Source organism: Cotesia typhae, unplaced genomic scaffold (assembly GCF_013202065.1).
Source record: "Cotesia typhae breed Kobodo isofemale line unplaced genomic scaffold, CoteBio_Ctyphae contig_123, whole genome shotgun sequence".
Classification (NCBI taxonomy): Eukaryota; Metazoa; Arthropoda; class Insecta; order Hymenoptera; family Braconidae; genus Cotesia; species Cotesia typhae.
In genome coordinates this window covers 215,574-240,912 of record NW_027423715.1, presented here as the reverse complement: position 1 = coordinate 240,912, position 25,339 = coordinate 215,574, and the positions used below count along the sequence as shown (strand labels likewise).

Below are 25,339 nucleotides of genomic sequence, written 5' to 3'. Positions count from 1 at the left end.
TTCATCACCATCACTATCGCCAGCCGCTGTACCGCTTTCGCCATATATGATGCATGATATACATCATAAAATATATAAAAATTTTTTAATTCAAATATTTTTTTTTCTAAATTTTGTAAATCCAATTTTTGACTCGGGTTGCAATTTTAATTGATATAAAAAAAATTTTATAATTACATGGAAAAATTTTCTATCACCCAAAATGTGTTGATCTGATCATATACGGCAGTACCAGGTGATTTATAAGAATATTAAACCATATCATAAAATTTTTCACCGAAATTTAATTTATACCCAAAATAAATATTTATGATGTTTAACAGAACTTATTACGAATTAACTCCTCCGCAAACTATCAAAAAGTTTATTTCGCTGAAAATTAATGTTCCACACAGAGTTGAGGATACAAATAAAAGCAGCGATGGAAGAAAACAAATTTAGGTATTTTAGTTACCAATCATAATTACAAATTCATTAAGTGTAACACGATACTACATATTACATGTACGTATTATACGGATATCCCATGTTTATATACCAGGAATATTAATCCAAAGTTTCACGCTTCTATAAACATTTTAACTGAAATTCTGGTAGCTTGTGAATTTACTACCAGGTTTATTAGATAGTCCAAATTTTCATCGCAGATGGATTCTGTCTACGTTTAAAGTACATCCTGCATACATACATAAATACACCCTCATATGTACAAGTATATATCTATATGTCTATGGATATACATTAATACATATCTGTGTAAGGATGTAGCCTTAGACTGGACGATTTGCAAAGTTCTCGTCTACCGAAACTTTAAATTATCGATGATAGTGGATCTCTTTGGTAAAATATAAGTGTATATAGTTGCGATAAGCAGGATTTGCTATTCAGTATAACCAACTTGTCTGCTCTCGGATATTTTGATCGTGAATACAACATGTAGGGAGAAGTACTACCGAAATTTGTTGACGAAACTTTACGGGCTTGCGTTAAAAATTTTAATCACTTGCAAACTAAATCATCTTTGTTTTATATGTTCTTCATGATATAGGAGTGTAGAAATATATTGTGCTAGGAACTTTCCAGTCGTTAAAATGAATGCTCTAACTCACAAAATTAAATTTTATTGCGAGCGTTAAGTTGAGTAGAGAAATGATAACTAAGAAACAATTTTCCGTGATTTCAGCGACATTACATTTTTCTTATTCGTTATTTTAATAATTAAATTCAGTTTTTTGAGTTGTAATTTCTTTCGATAATTAAAATAAATTGAAAATAATTTTAGTTTTAATGAAAAATTTTTCATTGTAAATTATAAATACATCAAAAATAAAAATATAAAAAAAAAGGTAATTAAATTCAACAAAAGTTAGACGATGTAAAAATTTTATCGAGTCGAAGATTGATAAAGACACACTGAGTAATTTAAAAGTGTATTTCAAAAGCACTCTATTCTAACAGTTTAATTGAATAATGTCCATAAGGGAAATTAATTACAGTGTAGAGCGAAGTTAAGTAAAATACTAAATAATTTTTAGATTCGCTTAGCTATATGTAATGCAAGTAATCTAATTTTAGATTTCTATCGGATCTTATTTTCATTTAACGTTTTTCTTTATTGCTCGCTCCCAGAAAAATAATTAATAATCCGTGAAAAGTTTTCTTGTATGGTAATGTAAGGCTATGTATGAGAGTCAAAAAATAATGAATTTTTATGTCAATTGACATGTTTTATTTAATAAAAATTAGTTGAGTAGTTGATTAAAATAAAATTCAGTGAAAATATATAAAATATGTTTAATAAATTTTTAAAATATGAATCAAAGGTCAGTTATCAAAATTAAATTTTTACGGTTTTGTATATTATTTCTTTTTTTTATATTTAGAAATTTAATATAAATTTTTCCATTGAATAAATAAAAGCTTTGAAATACTCTTTTCATGTCTCTTTCAATTCGCAAGCAAGCAATAATTATAATTACAATAAAAAGTAAATAACTAAAAAAAAGTCTCAAAAATTCGTTGATTAGATTCATTTTGATTGACTCAAAGCTTACGTAAAATTGATAGAAGCAAATAAAGATGCAGTGATGTATAAAGTACAAACATAATGTTATGTCGGACTCAACGTCCGACATTTTTATTTTATAACAAATAGAATTTAATTATTCATAAATAATTTTATGTTCTTACAACTAATTACATACATTTATTTTATTTTTAAAATTTTGTTATCTTCAAATTTATCAATAGTATTTTCAAAAGAAACTTATTTGAAAAATTTAGTTTTAGTTGGGCCTGACCATACTAAGGGATTTGAGCCTGAACAAATACCCTAATGGAATTTTAAACTTTGTCGAGATCCGAAATAGAAGTTTTCGATAACAAAATAAATGTATATATAAACAATAGTTTAAATAAAATAAAAGTAAATAATGATAAAAGAAAAAATAAAAAGGAATGTTATCATAATTCTAGTATCAACAGAAAAAAAAATATATGTTGATAATTTAAGGAACAAAATTTAATAACTATAATTTAAGTTTAAACAAAAAAAAATAAATAAATGTTTTCTTTTATTTTCGAATAAAATAACGACTTAAATAAAAAGAAAAATTTAGATCTAAGAAACTAATGATAATTTGTAATCTATGCACAAATTAATTTTTATCTAACTAATTTAATATAAAAATTTGGTCACAGTAAATAATTGGACATTATTTCTCCCATCTAGTAAAAATAAGTAACGCCCTAAAATTCGACACCTTTACGATTTTTCAACAAAAATATCTCTCGTTGTCCTGACGTCCTAGTGTTAACATCGAAAAAGTTTTTATAAGTTTCAATGAAACCACGCGTCAGATTAAAAAAAAACAATTGTTAGTAAAATAAATTTCAATTATGTAAAGAAACGGTAAGTTTCTTTACATAAGTGTTCATTTAAGTAAGTTCTTAATTGAGATTTTTATGTTTGTTTTAATAATTCAAATCTTTGTATGATAATTTTATAATATATTTATTAAATTGAATTCATTTTCTTATATTACAAACATCAACCCCTTCCCATAAAGCTTCAGATCCTTATCTATTAGCCTAACGGCTAGGATAAAAATAATTAAATTTTAGTTGCGTTTTCGACGTAACAATAATTAGCATAGCAAATAAAAATCAGAGTTCAAATAAAAGCTAGAGAGCTGCTTCGAAAATGATAAACTACTCAGAAAAAAACCTATATATTTATAAGGTGTTTACATTATTGACTGAAGCACAGTCGGAATTTGTTTTTATATAAATGTGTTCTCCGTTATACGTTACGTGTTTTCGGTTTCGGTAAATCTTGGTAGTCTCTTTCTCTCTTTAGGTCTGAATCTGGACTTTTTGCTCATGCGATTGTAAAAAAAGCTTTGAAGGATATAAAAGTCCTATCTAAACAGCTGGCTTCAAAGAATAAATTCCTTATCTTGCTTTTCTATATTTTTTACTATACTCGACTCCTCCGATCTCCAATGGGTTCCTTTATTTTTTGATTCACTTTTTGTGATGCTCCTTTTTATCTCACACACTTACTGGTTTACTTGGTATTCCACTCGGCAGCCACTCATAAGACACATTGAGCTCTGAGACACACTGTGCTTTAGTTATTTGTCTATGTATATGTATACGTGTGAATTCCTTGTTGTTGGCGAATTTATGGCAAGGCGTGTGTGTATTATACGAGAAGACTAAGTGGCTTCGGTTTATTTTTAAGGCTGTCCCGTCGGGAAGTGCTTCAATCTCAATTTAGATGACGATCATTAGTCGCTCTGCATTTCCTGTGAGATTCTTTCCACAATGGATCCTCGTGTGATTCCATCCTCGATTTATAAAGGCAAATACCTTTGTTGATGATATTTTAGTGATAAATTACGTAGTTAATATAAGGAAAATTATTATTATTTTGTAGATGATAAAATTTGGTAGTTTAATTTCCGTAAAAAATTCCTTACTGTAGATTTTCATATATTCTCTGATAAATTTTTACGTTTTACGTAAATGTAATTATTTTATTTAATTTATTATTTTTATGAAACTTAATTAGATCCATTATGAAGCAAAAAAAAATTTTTTATTTGGTCATTTAATGTCTCAAACTTAACTCTTTAGTAGCGAAATAATTCAGCGATCATGCGCCATCTGTTAAAAATTTTCAACACTAACTTTTATTTTAAAAATTATATTTGAATTAAAAATCTCAATACAATCCCAAAAATTGTGATGGATAATTTTCAAAGCTGCAATTTTTCGATGCAAATTCCCTTGAAAGTAAAATAATTTTTCGAGATATAATATATTCAGATAGAGCCATCAACAATAGCTTGTCGGCCTTTGTTCTAAATCTCGCGAATCAGAGTTGCCAGCATAGGTAACATATCTGAAAGCCCGAGAATAAAGTACCAACCGATCATCGCTATCGACATTGCACGGCTATTAAAAAAGTCTCGGATTTTATATACAGAGCAGTGGAAGCAGGGAAGGAATGGTGGTGCGGTAGTGGTATAGTACCACTATGATGAGATTGCTTTTCCACGATATCACGAGCTGTTGAAAAGCCATCGGTAATTCAAGTGGAATCCTGCACGTACAGGCGATAGAACGATAACTCGTCTCGGTAAAAACGTCTTTTGCTGGGGCTCTTCACTCTTTTGCAACCAACTACCATCACCACTTCCCCGACCTCGACCGGCAAGCACTTCCACTCATACTTCTGCTTCTACATCATCATCATCATCATCATCATCATCATCATCATCATCGTCTTGCTCTAACCTCGCTGTAGTTTTGATATCGTTGCTGAACTCGCATGAGAGCATACACAGTACCCTAGTCCCAACTCGAAGAGGTTCACAAGTAAAAGGTTAAAGAGACGTAGCAGGAGCAGTAGCAGTATGTAGTACCCAGGGGAACTTATAAAGCCTGTTCAACGAGTTACGCTTTCCGCTGCTTCTGAGTGTACTCAGTACCATCAACCTCCAGCAAAATAAAATGAAATAAAATAAAATACCGAGGAGGATAAAACTGCCAGCCATCGCTAGAGCCGAGAAGGAAAGTGCCTGCTACTCACTAAAATCCCCTTCTATTTCTTATATGGTAAAACGTTGGCTCACCTTATTCGAATACTAAGTAACAGGATTGGTTCTTCGTTCTTGCTGCTTGGGTTTTTGAGACGACCGAGCTGATTTTACCCTTTTCAACTATGTCGGCACCTTTATACCTCCGCTGCTCCTCTAAAATTTCATTTGCCAAAACCTATTTTGTTTTATATACTTTGCTCTCCTTTCTTCAGATATTTATGAACAGAAATTTAGGTTAGAATTTCCAGTTTTTTTTAATTAAAAATTTGGGATCAATGATCAGGTTTCAATAAAATTTTGGCAATTTATTGAATTTTCAACAAAAAAATTAGCTTCTTTTTTTTTAATCAATTTCGTTGCGGGTTTATAATAATAATAATCAGCCATATATTTATAATAATTGTTGGAGATCTAGTAATACACACACACACATGCATTGTACTCGCGCATACTCGCCGCGCATGACTAGCTGTTGCCTCACATATATATATATATATATACTCACTTACTCCGTTTTTGCACACACAACTAATAGAACGCTGTAATTCATAGCAAAATAAATTTCACTCAATTAATTTAATACATTTCACATTAATTATTTCCAAACCCTGCCAAACTCCTACAGGTTATGGGCCCAGTAGTGAGTTAAAAGTGAAATAAAATAAAAGTTGAAATGTCAAATAAAAGTCGACGTGTCACTGATAGCGACGGTGGCAACGACGCACTGTATGCCAATCGCCGGTACAACAAGGACCGACAGCAAAACAGGCCAAAGAAAAAGGGAAAACTCAAATGTTTTACATGCGGTAAAACAGACTACCTTGCGGCCAAATGTCCAAGGAAGCAATATGACTCAGCAAAAAATGTCCAAAGGAATCCGGAGAATTACTACGTAGAAATCACCAGTACGGAAAAGGTGAATAATGCATCGTCGACGTCAAGATGGTGTCTTGATAGCGGTTGTACCGCGCACATGTGTGCAAGCGAGAAGCTGATGACAGATTTAAAAGAGTGTTCATCAACGCTCAACATGGCGAACTCGACATCGACGATATCGAGGTCAAAGGGCAGCGTACAACTGATGGCATCGACGGACGACAAAGTAAAAAGGCAGCTAAATTTACATAATACTTTACTCGTTAAAGACCTGCGTACTAACTTGATTTCCGTCTCCAAAATCACCGACTGTGATCGGGAGGTTATATTCAGGAAAAATGAAGCGGTCATTCAGGACAAGGATGGAAATGTCACGTTGATCGCAGACAGAGTTGGAGACCTATACTATCTACGTGAAGATGGGGAACAAGTGAAGATGACGACAAAAGAGAGAACATTTGCGGATTCGACGAACGAAAATTCTCCAGCCAAAGAAGCAAGGATCTGGCATGCAAGACTAGGACATCTGCATATGAACGCCGTGGTAGACCTGTCACGAGGACAGGCTGCAGGAATGAAGCGACTATCAGAATGTGCGACATCGTGTGACGTGTGCCACCTGGGGAAAATGACAGCAAAACCATTCGCCGTGCGTACAGAAACAAAAAGCCAAGGTATATTGGAGATAGTACACTCGGACTTGTGCCAACCTTCCAAAACTAGATCAGAAGGTGGAAACAAGTATTTTGTATCCTTCATAGACGATTTCAGCGGTTGGTGTATGATATACATGCTGAAGAGCAAAGACCAAGTCTTTGAAACGTTCAAATCATACAAAACCTACGTTGAGAAGCAGACTGGAGCAAAAATTAAGGCATTGCAATCAGACAATGGCCGAGAATACCGCAATAGGCAATTCGACGACTATCTAAATCAAGAAGGCATTAAAAGGCGCTTAACCGTACCCTACACGCCGCAACAAAATGGTGTTGCAGAGAGATTCAATAGGACGATCGTCGACATGGCCAGATGCCTACTGATACAATCAGGATTACCAACAATGTATTGGGGAGAGGCTATCAACACTGCTAATTATCTGAAGAACCGTTGCCCCAGCAGAAGCCATGGTGGAAAAACGCCGTATGAGTTATGGCATAATAAAATACCAAACCTAAGCCACCTTCGAGTATTTGGAGCCAAAGCATTTATCCTGAAGAAAGGACCAGGACATAACAAGCTCGACGAGAAATCTGTAGAAGGCAGATTTGTGGGATACAGAGACTGCGAAGGCATATCAAGTTCGACGAAATGATACTGGAAAAGTCGAAACGACGCGAGATGTTCGCATTATAGAAGAATATGAGACAAGAGAACTGGAGAAGACGAGAGTCGATATCGACTATTTCAACTTCAAGGAAGATAATGCCGACCCAGTAGGACCGAGCATAAACGAGAGAGTCCAGCGACATCGTGAAGGAAGTCCGAAGGCAACGAGAGCGCGAGGAAGACCACGAAAGGCAAAAACCGGGAATCGAGGACGACCGAAGAAGGTGTATCGATACGTGAGTGTTTCGAGCCGTGCATCGAGCAGAGGGAATCTATCTCAAGACGAAGATTTAGCAGAAGAGCACGAGGAGCTCGAAGACAACAACGACGACGTGTTTGAACCAGAAAATAATGAAGGCCGAGGTGAAAAGAGACCACTCGACACTTCATTGGTACCAGTGGACAAACGCGTGCGAAGTGAAGGGGACACATCCAACTGCGCAGAATCACCGGAAGACACTAAAGAAGACATCGACGAGGAGATCATGGAGTCAAACCTTGTAGAAAATTTCGCCCTAACAGCCGACATAAATCTGGAAGAAGCTGTTCATGGAATCGATGCACCAGAGTGGAAGCGTGCAATTGCCAGCGAAGTGCCAGTATCATCTAGAATACGGAACGTGGGAACTCGTGAAACGCTCAGAGCGAGGGAGAGTAATAGGCTCCCGGGTAATCCTGAAAAATAAAATGTCAGCAAGCGGTGAAATCGAGCGCAGGAAGGCGCGAATAGTGGCCAGAGGTTTTACACAGAGGCCAGGATTCGATTTTGATGAGACGTTTGCACCAGTAGCCAGACTGGAATCCATCAGACTACTGGCAGCGCTATCGACGGAGATGGGAGTAAAAATACAACAAATGGACGTCGAGACAGCATATCTGAACGGTGAAATCGACGAAAACCTATACATGGAGACTCCAGACGTATTAAAAGAAGCGTTAGAATTCATTATACGCACCGAACGACGGAATTCGCATATACACATGAGAGCGACCAGAATGCTGCAAAGCATCAATTCCGGGAACCAAGTTTGCCTATTAAAGAAGGCAATTTACGGATTGAAACAATCCGGGAGGAAATAGTACGAGAGACTGAGCGCGACGCTGAAGAAATTGGGATTGGAACCGACGATATCGGATCCATGTTTATTCCAAGCGAGAGAGGGTACCAAGATTGTCATGGTGGCAGTCTACGTCGACGATTTGCTGATGGCCTCAAACGACGAAGATTCAATGGGAAAATTGAAGAACGGGTTAAAGAAGGCATTCAAGATCAAGGACCTAGGAGAAGCCAATTACTGCCTAGGCATCGAGATAAAACAAGAAGAAGGCAGAATCATCTTGAACCAGCGGAGGTACGTCCAGGAATTATTGAACAAGTTCAACATGAGTGACTGCAACCCACAGAACACTCCAGCTAGCCCAACGACGAAACTGAGACCAGGAAAAGATCCCGAGAAACAAGTCAAAAATCCAGAATATCGAGAACTTGTTGGATCTTTGATGTACTTGTCAGTTGCTACCCGGCCAGACATTGCACACACCGTCAGTGTATTGAGCCAATTTAACGAGAGGCCCAACGAAGAACACTGGGGTGCCGCCAAGAGGGTACTAAGATACCTAAAAGGTACGACGAACTTGTCACTAGTGTACAACCGACCTGTGGACAAAATCACAGGATACGCCGACGCCGACTGGGGAAACGACCCAGCAGACTCCAAATCATACACAGGATATGTATTCTTGTTGGCAGGAGCAGCTATCAGCTGGAAGTCAAGAAAGCAAAGGACTGTTGCCTTATCGACGACGGAAGCCGAATTCAAGGCGTTCACCGAGGCCACCAAGGAGACCATGTATCTGCGAGGACTTGTGCAAGAATTAAAAATCCCACAAGTGTCAGATGGGTTAATTTACTGCGATAACCAGGGTGCAGTACAATTGACGACAGCAACGAAATTCCACGATAGGACGAAGCACGTCAGAATTCAGTTCAACTTCGTCAGAGAAGCCGTGAAAAACCAGTTAATCCACGTAGTACATACGCCGACTGAGAGGATGATCGCCGATATCCTGACTAAATCATTACCAAATGCAACCCACGTGGGGTTAACCCGGGCCTTAGGACTCCAAAACGTTCAATAGGCTTGCATATATATATGACATGTATGTGGCTGCATTAAGGGAGAGTGTTGGAGATCTATTAATACACACGCACATATGCATTGTACTCGCGCATACTCGCCGCGCATGACTAGCTGTTGCCTCACACATATATATATACTCACTTACTCCGTTTTTGCACACATAACTAATAGCACGCTGTAATTCATAGCAAAATAAATTTCACTCAATTATTTTAATACATTTCACATTAATTATTTACAAACCCTGCCAAACTCCTACAATAATAATTCTTTCTATTAAATAAAAAATTTTTTTCGGTTCAATTTTTTATAAATCATCAATTTTTGTGAAACCATTTTTATATCTTTTTTTTTTTTTTAAATGTGACAATTAATGATTTTTTTCTCAGTAATAAATTTCATTAGATAGTATCAAAATTTAGAAAGTACAAAAATAATAAAGACACCGATTATTATACTCCTTCTAGCAAAATGAATATTAATAGAAATAGACAAGATGTTATATCTAAAATCCATAACCCAGAGCCAAAATTACTGACAGATGTAAAATTCACAAGCATTCTCTTGGTACACTTACAGGCTCATCAACAAAGCACAAACAATATGTACTCATGTACATCACCATCAACGGCTCTACCACATATTTACGAGATTTAATATCCAGTGTTCAACGGCATTATCAAGCTCTCGAGCTCTTCCTCAAGCATAATTTATACAAGCTTTTATCCGAAAGTGTTTTTACCCTTATTAGTAGCTGTGCATACCTCAGTAAACATCGTTACTGAAATTTCACGACCATTGGGCATGTAATTCCTTAAAGATCTCCAACTACCCCTGATTTACTATCTTGAAATTCACAGCTTTGTCTACCAGCTGGTATAATGGCCTAAAGTCTAAATTCTCAGACAAGAATAAAGACGGAGAATTAAGACTGGAGTGGAACAGAGACCCCGGAACTGTAGAACTTTGTGGCTGTTTATTTTCTGAAGCGTGAAGCTACTGAAACAAGCTAGAATGGCGATGGTTGATGTTCTCTTGATATGTTGTTCTGGACTTGTGAGCTTGCTCTTGGACTCACGTCTTTAGTTGTATATCTATAGCGAGAGCAGAGGTACAAAGGTACTAACAACTTTATATCTTTAAAGCCAAGATGATAGTTGACTTGTATATAAAATGTTGTGGAGAGATACAGAATCTCAGGCGTAACTTACTCGGCATTCGACATTAATCCTCTTTTACCTGTCTATTTTTCAAAGCCTGGTCTTGTATTGGATCAAGTACTTTACTTATTGTTCCTGCTCTCGTATAAATTATGTTTTATTGCTTACTCGGCAAACACTCATCATAGAGAGCTTCGTGCTCTCAAATTTTATTCTTTTTTGATCCTATAGATGTACCTTTTTCACATATTACATTCTAATAAAATTATGAAGAGTTTTTTTTTTGCAGAAAATATTTTTAATAAATAATTTTTATAATTAAAAAATAATTTTTTCCTCAAAATTTTAATAATTTTTTCTAAATTATTTATATCACCACGTAGATAAACTACTTACAGCGTAAAATAGAATTCCATGATGTTCTACCCTAGTTTTTACTCTTTATTAAAAAGACTTTTTATTAAAATTTTCTAAATATTTCGTTCTAGTTAATGAATAAATAGCGTGAATTTCACCGCAATATCTTATTTATTGAGAGAAGAAAAAACAAAATAAAGCTCGGGAAATTATACGTGGAATTTAGTTTATTCGGAAACGTCCGTGATAAATATATAAGAGGATCGAAATGTCCAGATCTCAATTTTAAAATTTAACAGGAGCGAAATTTATAGGAGGAAAAATATGTAGGAGATAGTAAATATCCGTAGATATTTTCACGCTATCTTATCAGTAAGCATCGGGTATCGTTGCAGGTGTCGGTGTCGGGAGTTGCATAGTTGCATGCTGTTCTCGGTATCATCTAGAATCCTTCACACGGATATTCGGCTTCTCTTCCTTTCCGTTTTCGCTTCTATTTCTTTTCGTCTGATTTCCCTCGTTCTTTATTCCCGGACAATATCTCGTGCTTCATTTTTATCTTTATTATTATCATTCTTATTATTGTTATTTCATCTCTACTTCACTATCCAGTGATACGGAAAAACTTATCTCCTTTATTATTTTAGTTATAAATAAAAAAAGTAGTAAGCTACGAAACTGCATCCTACAAATTGACAATATTCCGTTCTTTTGTTAACTCTCGCTGTAATAGCATTCGTTATCGCCTTTTATCGATTTACTCCTTATCTATTCAAATCATTTTTCTATTTTTCTTTCTTCTTCCTCTTTACTAACTCTATTATTAAAAACTATTGTAATAAATTCAATAAGTCGAAAAAATTTTAACTGAAATTGCTGAATCAATAATCTTTTTTTTTATACTGAAAAAAAAAAAAAAACTATTTGATCCAAAAGAAATATTTTTTATCGGAGAATAAAATTATTTTCAAGAGAATTGGTTGTCTTGATTAAAGAATTTTTCTTCTTAACTTTAAATATTCTACAAAGAGATAGAAAAATCATTGTCTAGATAAATATTTCTTAGCTCAAGAATTTTTTAAAATTAAATTTTTCAATTAATTAATTTCTTTAAGAAATAATAATATGTTTTCATTATAATTATTTATTCGACTAATAATTCAGACAAGAATATATATTCTTAATAATTATTAAAAATGTATTTTTTTATGTCAAAAAAATTTTTGTTTTTGCTTTAAGAATTATTTTCTTAATTTATAAAACAAAAAAAATGTTTGACTATCTTATTTTGATATACATTTGAGATTTATTTCTGATGATGACAAAGATTAATATTATTTTCAGTTTAAATTTCAGCATTAAAAAACAACTTACAAATTACAAAATTTCCTAACAAATTTTTGATGGACTTTAAAACGGTAAATAACTAGAATTACGGACAATTCAATGGCTGTCACAGAGTAGATTATGATGGTAACAGACCCTGACAAAGGCGTAAAATTTAATAGACAACATTGAATTTGAACGGTAGCGGCATATTCCCTGCTCCCGACTCCCTAATTCAATAACCGAAATTTCACTATGAATCGCGAATCCCGAGATTCAATTTTCCATAGATGTCATGTATTTAAATTTATGCTGCTTTGCTTCAATGTAATTGCAACCCTAGTCCTAGTTTAGATGATACACATCTGGCTTTTATACTCGAAGATATTTAAATAATAATCGCACTCATAATTAGATTTTTAAGTGAAATATCTGGGTAAGTTGAGCTGTCTTTCTAACGTTCATAGGGAAATGTCTGGCAGCAACTACTGTCATTCCACTTCATCTTGGAGCTCGTTAACACCATTCCATTCACAATAACGGTGAGTTTTTATTATGACTGTTATTACAATTATTATTTTAATTTAATTTTTAAACAAGTATAACTCAAGGTAGCCAAAAAAAGCGATTTTTCATTTTTTTTTTTTTTTTTTTTTTTTAATAAGCTTTTTTAATGATTAATATGAACGTTGAACTTTATTAATAGTTCTTTTTTTTTTTTACAAATAACCTCTTGTAATTAATTTTTCAAAAAATTAATAAAAAAAAGAGACGACAAAACTTTTCAATTTTATAAAAAATTAAATATTATTTTGATAAAAAAAAAATTCCAGAAATTTAAAGCCTTAAAAGTTAATTGAAAAAACTTACTTTTTCATAAATTGTAGAACTTTAATCCGTTATTTATAAATAATTAGACGGTCAAAAATTAAAAAAAATTTTTTTTTTAAACTCACAACAAATGCATAAAAATACCGTGAGTTTTTTAAAGTTTCTGACTGTTAAATTTTTTTTATAACTAAAAAACTGATACAGAATTGCAGAGAGCGTAGCAATCAATATTAAATCCAATTTTTGATTGAATATATATCGGGTTATAGATGGTCAATCGACTTCAAATTTTTAGGGTAATTGTATCATCATGTCCTTAATAACTATACAAAAATTTAGAATTTTCTGACGGTATGCCTTAACTACGATAACTACCTTAACTAAAAAATTCATTATATTGCAAATTGAGTTGAATAAAAAATTTGAAGCCTGAGAAAAAAATGATCAAAGCGATAAATTCTGAAACTCTGTAAGTAAAAGTAAAAGAGTTATTTTATTTATGGTATTTGAATAGAATTAACGTCAGTAAAAAGTCAATGTGTACCGAAGTAAAGATAGAAAGTGGGATGCAGTTAGTTATAGTGACGGAAAATGTCAATGCAAACTGATATATTTACACTGGTGTCTTAAGTACCAGTAGATGTTTACTATCGAGGACACTTGGCTCCAGGATGTCTCAAGTGCTTTACACCTCCTTCTCTTCCCTCCTGCTCCTTCTCTTTCTTCTCGAGCTCGTTACTGTCAGTGCATTACGTCACTCTATTATTGAAAATTAAATTGACATTGTTAATTCGATGTTTAAATGCAAAAATGCGTCGTGTGTTGATACGCGGATTAAATTGGTAAAATAACAAAATAGAGAATAAGGGCAATTAAGTTACTTGGTGACGCAGATAAATACGATTATAATATTTGATGTATCATGTACAGTGTATGATAAAGCAATATAACATATACTTCTTATCTTGTCGGATTAAACAACTACAACCCGGCTCACAGCTACCATAATGACGTTAAATTCAGTCATTATATTATCAGGGGAATTTAATTAGCTTAAGTCTATTATCCGTGACATAACTAACTGTAACTGACTCCTCTAATTATATTAAGTTATATATTTTATGTGCATATTTAATTCTAAATGCTACTAAAGCTTTTAATATATTTATTTTCTTTAATAATTTAAATCTTTGGTAAATTTATTAAATATTCAAATTTATGTTAAAATATGCTATTACATTAAAAAAAAAAAATTAACTTGAATTCAATGAAAAATCAGGATCCGAAAAATTTAAAAAGAAAATTGTTAGATGATTTAATTTAAAAAAAAAAATTTTATCATAAAAAATCAACCAAAAATTTAACAATTCAGTTTTTTAGTTTAATTTAAAATGATCTAATTATAACCAAAAATTTTTTTGGTTCGAAATTTTGTTTCAAGTTATTATTTTTATTGGCATAAATTTTAGCTGGACCTAAAAGTTTAATTTTTAAATCATTTCTACTGAGCAATAATTTAATTAAAAAAAGAAAAACTATTTCTCGATTTAAAATGAACCAAAAATTTTTTGATTCAAATACTTCGAAGGATTAATTGTTCTTACTGAATAGAAAAATGTAACTTTAATTTAAATCAATTTTTTTTTAATTAAAACAGCAACATAAAATCAATTTTTGAATAAAGCATAAAATTTTTCTATTCACTAAACTCGCATGAAAAATAAATAAATAAATATTCAAAGCCGTTTTCTTTTCGGTGATTATGATATCGACAGGTAATTTCCACGTGCTTTTGTCCCGGAAAAATCCGCTCGAAAGAACAGAACGTTTTGCTGTTCGTATCATTTGGTTCGCAAACTATCAATGCTATTATATTTTATTTTATTATATTATATTATATAATACTTACACAATCTCTCCCACAAGCCGCACACATTTATATTTTTATGTATCTATAAACACGTAGTAATAATCGTTTGTTCAGTGCAACGTTCGAACAAACAGCGGTAAAAAACCGAAATCCTCGGTCTCGTTTTATTAAAATGTCTTTCGAGATATCAAAATCATCTTTATCCTCGACAAGTTGTGTATTGTATTTACATAAAAAGTAAGCGCTTGTTAACCATAATAACACGGCAATCATAGAATGTAAATAAAATAAAATGAATAAATAGTTATGTAAACAAATTGGTTTTTGAATAAATTAAATTAAAAATGTATCAACGAGCCAATTAAATAATTCCACGTGAATAATTAAACCTCATTGATGATTTTTAATATTTTTATTATTAATTTAAAATTCTATTCTATCCACTTTGTTTAAGTGTAATTTAATCCTCTATATTTTTGGAAAAATGATCGTATTATACGTATTACAGCCGATTAATGGTAAACATAATATTTGCAGTAGGATTAGTCGGCAAATACGTCAATAAAATCCACTGAGTTTATCTCTATGACATTTAATTATTTGGAGGGTGCTTTACTGTTTAGCTATACGTATATGCATAAGTAGAGGGTATAGTGATTCATATCGACATATAATACGATATTAATAGTACTATATAGGAGAATTTCATTTTATCCTTGTATCATAATTAAAATTTGTTCGAGTAAATAGCTGGTTACTGAAATTGAATTATAAAACTATTATTTTCCAGATACTCTATCCGCCAATGAGAAATTTATTTATACCCGTATTTCTAAACTGCTGGTTGGCTAAACATTCACTCGAAAATATGTTTGTAAGTATAGGTATCATGATAATTTTAATTATTTTTTTTTGTCAGTGTCGGAGGCACAAAGTAAATTTTAAAGGAAGTGTTTGATTGAAAAAGGAAAAAAAAACATTTTGACTAATCAAATATGCAACGAATGTTGGAATGTGTAAATGGTAGAAGCGCAATGTTGCTCAATTGTAAACTCACTCGATGTTTACTCACCCGTTTTAGTGTATCACGCCTGCAATTTAGCAACATTTTAACAGCGATTGAAAGCGCTTGAAATAAAAAAATTTTATTATAATTAATTCCTGTGAAAAAATTTCATTTATTAATTAATTGTTTTTTATTTTTAAAATATTGATTTTTAATATTAACAATAATTTATTTTTTGCAGAATGATTTACACAGAGCAATGCAAAGATCTCAATCAGCTTTAAGTCAACAATTGATGATACTCAGCGTGACTTTACTGTGCCTTGTTTTCACCAGGTACATAGTTAAATTAAAATAATTTTGAATAATTGATTGAGTAGATGCAATTTAGTTGTTAAGTAACAAAATTACCTCTCTATTTTGAATTAAAATTAACCTACAATTTAAAATCAATCCCGTGTAATTATTCGAGATCTAAAAACTTAATGAAATTCTCGCTCCAGTGCAAACATATGATACTTAATGTTTAATGTAAATATTTGAATTAAAAAATAAAAAAGGTTATAAAATAATTTTGAGGAAATTAAACAATTCAAAACAAACTGACAAGTAAACATTGACAGCCTCGGGGTTTAGATACCCTCGGGTCACCTGGCTGACCTACTATATAATATATACACTGTATATACACTATATAATATACACTGCATACTGTATCTGTGTACGTTATACAAACATAAAAATGCGCGGGAAATATCGTCGCATTTATGTTTAAAGTTTGCTTAACTGCACAGCGAATAGTTGTTGTATAACATATTGAAAAAAAAAAAAAAAATTTTCTCTGGTTTCATAGAAACATTTTTTGTATTTCATACTTACTATTTGCTCATATCGACACAACAAAAATAGTTCGGTAAAAAATTAAAATTTATTAAAGGTGAAATTCAGAGCCGACAAGTTAGTTTTCTCACTGACTAAAAAAGCTTGTTGTAAATAAATAAGTCACTAAATTATTCGGTGGTTAATAATCCTAATAGCCGGGAGCTTGTGAAGACTATATAATGAGAAGATACTGCAATAACAATAACTATACTTACAATAATAATAATAAAAATAATAATATTTTTTACTGTAACTTCGGTACGTGCTGAAGTGGCTTACTAAATTTTTTACAGTAAATTTAAGTTAATTAATTAAAGTATGCAGCCTAGAACCCAACGCTACTTACATTTAATACTCACATTTACGTTTTAATATTTATATATTTTTCTTTTGAATTTCTCAGTGTTAATTAATTTTTTTACCATTATGTAATTATTCAAATACTCCGCCTGTATTTTTATAACAATGGATTGAAAAAAAGTTATTTTTAAAAATAAAAACTAACAATCGGTAATCAAACTCCGGTTATTAAAAAAAAAATTCACTTGATAAAGAATGTCAATTCGATAGCCACCAGGCAGATTTTATCTAATTAGCAGAGGCTAAATATTAATTGCTAATGAATTTCGAGAGCATAACAAATATATAAATAAAAAATATTGAGAGGAAATGAGAAAAAGTTCGCGTGACAAATCTCAAGTGGCTTTCGCATTATAAAATATTAACCCGCTCGTCATATAATACAATGTGCTCATTTGACATCGATCTTTTTACGTCATGCCGCACCCACTCAAACTCATTTCACGTATTATCTAGTGTTTAGGACCCGAGGAAAATATCTAACATTATATACTTTATGCCCTATACCGCCGTACACCGCGCAAGCTTTATGTTTATATGTATAAAATGTACACATATAAATTGAACTTTAACGTGGATTTTACAGAATCACGTCATACACTTTTATAAGTTTATCTTTTAATACAGAAATGCAATTAGCAATCTCTTTGAGTAGCTTTCCTTTAATGCATTTCAATCTTGATATTGAAGCTAAATATTTTTTACTTTGAATTACATTTTATTTAATATTTTATAAATAGAGTTTCAGGCTTTGATTATGATATACCATTCAAGTAAAAGAGAAAAAAATTTTTTTTATCAATTTAATTAAAAATCGTAACTTTCAGCGGCTAGTTGATAGCTAACAATTATTTATTGTGAATAAAAAAATTTTTGCTTGATGGTTTTTCGATATTTTTAATCACAAAATATTTATAGTTATTTTTTAAATTTATTTTAAAAATATTATTTGCTGATGACAGAATTAATAACCAATAAATCATTAAGAATTGTTTGGAAAATAACAAATAATTTACTGTCACTAAAAAAAATTAGTAGACTATCGTATAGAACTGAATAAAGGTTTTAAAAGGCACAAATTTAGGTCAAAAATTTTCAAAGGATGCTAAATTTAACTTAAAAAAAAAAATCATTTAATAGTATGGCGTTACTAATGCCAAAAAGGCGAATCGCTAATTTTAGGCCCTTTTGGCTCTAGAGAACGATTTAAATTATTTTTTTTCTCTAATTACCTTGAAAATGTAAAAAATTAGTGAAATAATGATAAATAAATTTTTTTATACGCGTCCTTGAATCTTTAAAAAAAAAAAAATTTCTTTATTTTAAAACTTGTTTCGATAATTGAAAATTTGTGAAAATTGAAATTTTTAAAAAATTATAGGATTGATTTTAGATAAATTTAAAAAATAAAAAAATAAGAATTTTTTTTATAATTATGATAATTTAGATAAAAATTTAATTATAAAAATTTTTTTTTAACTTCACTCGGTAATAAATATAATGTATTATAATTACACAAGATACTTTAGTCGTGGTCAAGGTGTGCCGGCATGAAAAGTAACGTTATATGGACATAACTGTCACAGTCAAGTGTAAAGAGGGTGGTGGTAGCGTGGCGATAAAAGGGGGCGAGAGTAAAGAAAAAAAGAGGTACGATAGAGAGTTACCATTAAATCTAAAGTGCAAACTTGCTACGCCCTTATGTACGGTATATGGTATATGCGATGAGAGAGTTATTTCCCAACAATATATATATTATATATATATATATATATATATATATATATATATATATATATATATATATATATATATATATATAATATACAATATACAATACCACTAGTAGATACTTGCCCGTGAGTAGAGGTTCTTTGACGGTCGAAAAAGCCATGTCACGAGTTTCAAATGCCGGTATCTTTACTTGTATCTTGTATCCAACCAGATAAATTTATTTTTCATAACTCACTTTTTTTATTATTAAAAATTTCATTTAAAAACTCTGAGCTATTTTAAAAATAAAGTTTCAAGCCAAAGTGGATGAAGTGAAACAAGAAATAATTCGATAGAATGTAAAAAATAATTTAAACTTTCAATAGATGTTTTTTCCCCAAATAAAAAATTAAATATTGCTCGGGAAAAAGAATGAGACAAATGAAAATGTAAAGAGGGTGGCTAAGTAAACTGTTGAGAAAATGGTGGGTTCGCTCAGGTCGCGACAGCTCAGGAAAGCGGAAGAGGCAGGGGGGTTGTATTGGAAGCTACAGAGCCGACGTTTACGCCAGAAAACTTTATTTTAAAATTGTCAAACGTCGTGCATTTGTGCTCCGCTCAATCGCGGATAAAATCGAATCCAAGCGAGAATTGTACATCGTGTTTTATTGCTACAGAAGTAGATCCCATTGAACCACATTACCTCCCTCACTGTCCAGGAATAACTACCCCAGGGACAATAATAATATCCTACGTTTATTTCTCTTTCTCTTTCTCTTCTTCTTCTTCGGTTATTTTCATTCGCGGGTCAAAAAATATAAAATAACTTTCACTTGCTATGTGTTACGGTTTTCTTGACATTTTTTATGTCCTTGTAAAGAGTTTACAGCTCACCGTTAAACACTTTTCATGTCCCAATAAATAATCATTTTTTATTATCAATAGACTTTTTTGCGATATCATTTTTTGATATGAAACACTGTTTTTATTTAGATATTTGAAAAAAATCTCACAATTATATTTTAAAATTTCAATTTAAATAAAAATGAATTTTATAGCAATTTTTTTAAACAATATAAAAAATATTTACTGTTAAAAAAAAGTTTATTCCACATAGTAAAAAAAATTTTGTGTTAAAAATTTTTATGTTAAATATTTAATACTTTTTTGTATTGATTTAACAGAATAAATGTTTTTATTACTCATGCGGGATAAGTAGTATCTTTGCGCTCGCTGTTGCAGTTGAAAAAGAGCTGTTTGCCCATTTTAAAATTATGCGTGAGTTTTTTCGCAAATTAAACTGTTATTTGAGTGCGACAAGTTTACTTGTCGCACGCAAATTAAACTTGGCACATGCAAACTATCCTTGTCGCACGCAAACTGACTGCTAAATCTGCTAAAATTAAAATGAACAACAAAAAAATACAATCTAACTGTCAATATTAAAGAAGTGAGGTTGACATCGAAAGTTTATATTCTTATAACGATATTAAAATAAAAAATTACACTTAAAAAAAAGGTTGAAAATGGATAATAATCCCGACTTTATCCCAGAAACCCTTGAAAGTGCCGATGAGGAATTTATACCACCTGAAATTAGTGAAAAAGCTAATGAGGTTATTAATAATTTAACTCCTGAAAAATCAAGACCGAAGTATGAAGCAGCATACAAAAAATTCATGCAGTGGCGAACGTCAAAAAAAATTAAAAGCCTGTCGGAAACAGTTTTTTTGAGTTATTTTGGTGAATTCGCTGAAAATTTAAAGCCATCAAGTTTGTGGGCAACGTACTCAATGTTAAGAAGTATGGTTGATATTAAACACAACATTAATATTTACAATTATTCAAGATTGATTGCTTTTTTAAAGCAAAAAAACAAAGGTTTTAAAAGCACAAAAGCTTTAACACTGAGTGCAGAGCAAATCAATCAATTCCTGGGTGAAGCTCCGGACAATCAGTACTTGCCTATAAAGGTTATTATAATTAATTAAATACTTTAGTGTGATCTAGGAATCAATAAATAAACTTATTAGAATTTTCATTATTTCAGGTAGCTTTAATTTATGGAGTGCAAGGTGCATGTAGGCGAAAAGAATTAACTGAGTTGATTGTGGGCGATATAGAAGATAAAGGTGATATGCTACTGGTCAAAATTCCGGATACTAAAACTGGCAGACCTAGATCGTTTGTTGTAACTGATGATTTTTACCACATTTATAAAAAATATGCCAAATCGCGCCCTACCAACTTAGCTACAAAAAGATTTTTTGTAAGTTATCGAAACGGCAAATGTAGGTCACAAAACATCGGTATCAACACCTTTGGTAGTATGCCGAAAATAATAGCAACATTTTTAAAATTGGCCAATCCTGAGTCTTACACTGGACATTCATTCAGAAGAACTTCAGCAACTTTGTTGGCTGATTCTGGTGCTGATCTTCTTCTTGGTATCAAGAGACACGGAGGATGGAAATCCAGCCCAACAGCTGAAGGCTACATTGAAGATTCTGTGGGCAACAAAAAACGAATCGGTCAACAAATTGCTAGCACCATATCAGCCAAGCCATCTACCTCAAGAGAGCAACAACCACCGATTGATCCGGCTAATGAAGCAGCAGTGGAAACAGCGATGGATATTGAAATAACAGACAAAGAAAATGTTAATTTTGAAATTTTAGATGCGATCCCATCAAAAAACTTAAAAAATTTAAACATCACGTTTTCAAATTGTTCAAATTTGACAATTTATTTTAACGAAAGTAGAAAAAACTAATATTGAGCAGTTTAATTTTGTGTTGATTGTTTCAAATAAATTTACACTATGTTAATTAATATTAATTAATTTGTATTTAATATTCAAAATATATTTATTTCTTTTTTTTTAATTTTTTATTTGTTTTTAGTGACTCCCCCCCCCCCCAACCCCCCGCCGGGGCTTCGCCCCTGGACCCCACCGGGGCTTTGCCCCTGGACCCCGTTATTTGTGCCTACGTATATCACCGCATTTGTAATAAAAAATAGTATATGCAACCCGTGCGATGTTGTCGCACTAGTTGCACAATATACTATAAATTTACACATAAAAGTGTTAAATTACAAAAATCTTGGATTTTGTCTGTTTCAAAAAAAATTTAAGATTTTTAAAATCAGTCGAAAATCTCAAACTAAAAAAAAAATGTATTTTCTCACTCAAATTCAGACTTCTGACTTTTTTTATACAAAAAAAAAAATATTTGGATGAATAAAATATCTGTTTAAAAATAAAAAGTAGAGCAGGATTAAAACAGCAAGCATGACGTTAAAATACTTCTAGAGAATCAGTGTAAAAATAATCAAAAGGTGAAATATTAAAAGATTTTATTGAATAAAAAATGGACTTAGGTGTATAAATAATATTAAATATAATAATAAAGGGAAAAAGTCTGTAGCCAGACGCCGAGGGGTTGTGTTACAAGGTGTCGGGTATACCTTACCTAGTCTGAAAAGTATTTGTAAATAATTCTGTATGCCGACTAAAGTCGATTTCCGTCGGGTCACACGAGCCAATAATAGACTCCCAGGCATAATAATATACTTAAATACAATGTGCATACAGGACAGGACAGAGCAGATCTAGCGAAATAGTTTGATACGTGTCGGATTTGTGCGAGTCGACAGCGGTGGTCGTGTGGCCACCGATACCCTTTTGCCTCTATTCTTCATTATCTATCTTCATTCTGCATCCTACATTCTCTATTATACATTTATCCATCTACATGTACAATGTGTCCAATAAGTAAACGGTGATGCGATGTAGGCCACCAATAAATAACTAATCGACTGACTAGTCTGCTCTAGACTTTCAACTCTCTTGCTCTCGAGCTTTTTTTAGTTACCCTCTCGCCAGAATCCAGTTGAACAAAAAAGAAGCCTCTACTTACCTATTGATTTATCTTTAATCATTACTTTTTTTTTTTTTTTTTTTTTTTTTTTTTTTTTTTTTTTTTTTTTTTTTTTTTTTAAATCAGACTTTTAAGATTTCAAAGTTTTGTTAAATATTACCAAAATGTTTAGTTATTTATTTTTTTTTTTATTTACTTTATTAAATAATTTTTTCTCAGTGTAAGATTAAAATTTTACTTCTGTTTAAAATTTGTTCGGCTACAGTGATAAAAAAAACTAACTTGATTAAAAAAAAAATCCAACTAAAAATAACATTTAAAAATTTTGATCGATTAAAAAATTTTTTTTAATCTTAAATTTCAAAAATAATTTTATTAGATCAAAAATTTTTCTCTTGCATCGTTAATTTTTTTAACAGTATAAATCTAAACATTGCACCTTTTTATTATAGTACTATTAATAAAAAAATTAAATAAAAATTTTTTTCTTCTAAAAAATTACCACGTTAAAAATATGAGAAAAAATAAAAATCGGGTGAATAGTGACCTTTAATTTGTAGAATAAAGGAAATAGTAGATTAAATTTTTTAAGACAGGAATTATTGAATAAATAAAAATGATTGAATATCCATGGGCTCGAGTCGTTAAAGTTAAGAAGTAGGTTGCATGAATAATCGACTTGAGTTGATACGAGTGTGCCTCTCCAACATGGAGATCCAGGTTACAGGTTACAGGTCGGTATATAATACAGTAACAGTAATTCCTGAGGAATATAAGTTAACTATAAAGTAAAAGTCGAGTGGAGACTTAACTATAAGTAGACGTCAACAGAACTTCTTAAGTTCCATTCAAGTGAACTAATATTTGATGATAAATAGTCCCCTAAGTAGCTCCTAGTCTCATTCTTATTGTTACAAAAACTGAAAATTTCAGCAGTAACAGTGTACACCCAACTCGACAGTTTAATATTTAATGTTTAATGCTATACAATAGATTTAATTTGCCCAACTTATTTGAAGTTAATTTAACTTTTTGATTGGGCTCGTCCTGTTTGTCCCAGTGACCGGTTTTTAAATATTTATCCTTCTGTGGTGTAAGGTGCCTCCAATCCTGTTAAGCACAATTATTATTACGGTTGAGTGAAAGGTGGATAAAACAAAATTAATTGAAATTAAATTAACTTAACTTGAAAATTTATTTTATTTTATTATTCTAAATGTTTAAGCGTGTGCGGAATCCAGCACTTTCAGCGAGCAGGTCACAGACAACTAAATTTGTTTCAAAGCACGTATTTCGTGGTGGTTACCTTTTCTACTGTAGGATATGGAGACTTCGTGCCAGACATTTGGCCTTCCCAGCTTTATATGGTCTGCATGATATGTGTCGCGCTGTTAGTTCTGCCAACACAGGTGGGTTCAGAAAACATGTTTATTTATTGTTATAATTAAAAAAGTTAAGAGGTTAAAAAAATTTTTTTATTAAACTTTTATGATTTAAGACAAAATTTTTTTATTTTTTCTAAAATTTTAAAAATTTTTTGTCAGAAAATTGGAACAATAGGTCAAGAAATATTAAAAAAAAATTTTATAATTTTTTAATTACATGATTTAGAATTCTTTAAGCTATAAAAATAATATTTAACATTTTTTTGACAATTTTACTTCTTTTTTCATAAAATTATAATAATGACCAGACATTTTAAAAATTTGTTTTTTTATTGTTTTTTTTTTTTTTTTACACAAAAAGTCAAATATTAATCTGCAAATTTGTGTTAAAAAATTTTATTAACAATTAAAAAAATTTTTAATCAACCAAATAATCTTTGTTTTCAAAAACATAAGGCTCAACAAAACTAACAATGTTAAAAAAAAATTAAAAAATTGTAATATTTATTTAAAAAAAAAAAATAGCATGATCAATGATCCGATATAGTAAATTAATCAACAATTTGTAAAACACACATTGAGACTAGACGTATTACAGTTGGCAGTAATGAGTATTGTCACCCCCGGCAACGAGAGTACCGACACCGACACCGACACCGACAGATTGGACGCAGTGTCGACAGAATTGCACCCACAGTCGGTTTTTACACCAACGTCGGCCGCCATCCGTCAATCCTCTTCCTCGTTTTCCCTTTACTTTCCCGTTCTCATGCATATATATGTTTACATTCATACATTCATACTCGTCCGGGCTTGATCCTCAAATTGAAGACGATATAATAAATTATTAACTTGAGCTTTCAAATATTTAAAGCGCCCGACTGATAATTCGTTCTGGCACACTCTTTGTGTGCTTTACCCTAATTCTTTTCATGAAATTACGGCTTTCTATTTGTTTTTCACAGATAAAAAATACAATGTAGCTTCAAATAATGCAAGTACAAAAAAATAATGAAAAAAAAAAAAAAATTTAACTTTCAACAAAAAGCTAAGTAACGCGTCGTAAAAATCAAACTTTTTTCAATAACACAATTTCCTTAATTTTATTATTTTATTT

The 25,339-nt window shown here is 31.4% G+C and overlaps 2 protein-coding genes across 2 annotated transcripts in view; both read left to right on the top strand.

Annotated features, from left to right (window-relative positions):
* The window catches only part of Slo2 (slowpoke 2), a 114,005-nt gene that overhangs the window by 67,657 nt on the left and 21,009 nt on the right, over nt 1–25,339 (top strand). Inside the window, exons 5-8 of the mRNA XM_074255851.1 lie at nt 12,762–12,836; nt 15,786–15,869; nt 16,243–16,337; nt 24,063–24,246. Coding sequence (XP_074111952.1) covers nt 12,762–12,836; nt 15,786–15,869; nt 16,243–16,337; nt 24,063–24,246 — 438 coding nt within the window. The remainder of the gene's footprint in view (nt 1–12,761; nt 12,837–15,785; nt 15,870–16,242; nt 16,338–24,062; nt 24,247–25,339) is intronic.
* LOC141534014 (uncharacterized) lies at nt 20,272–21,729 on the top strand. The gene is made up of 2 exons (XM_074253158.1): nt 20,272–20,929; nt 21,007–21,729. The coding sequence occupies exons 1-2, from the start codon at nt 20,483–20,485 to the stop codon at nt 21,727–21,729; spliced, it is 1,170 nt and encodes a 389-aa protein (XP_074109259.1). The 5' UTR covers nt 20,272–20,482.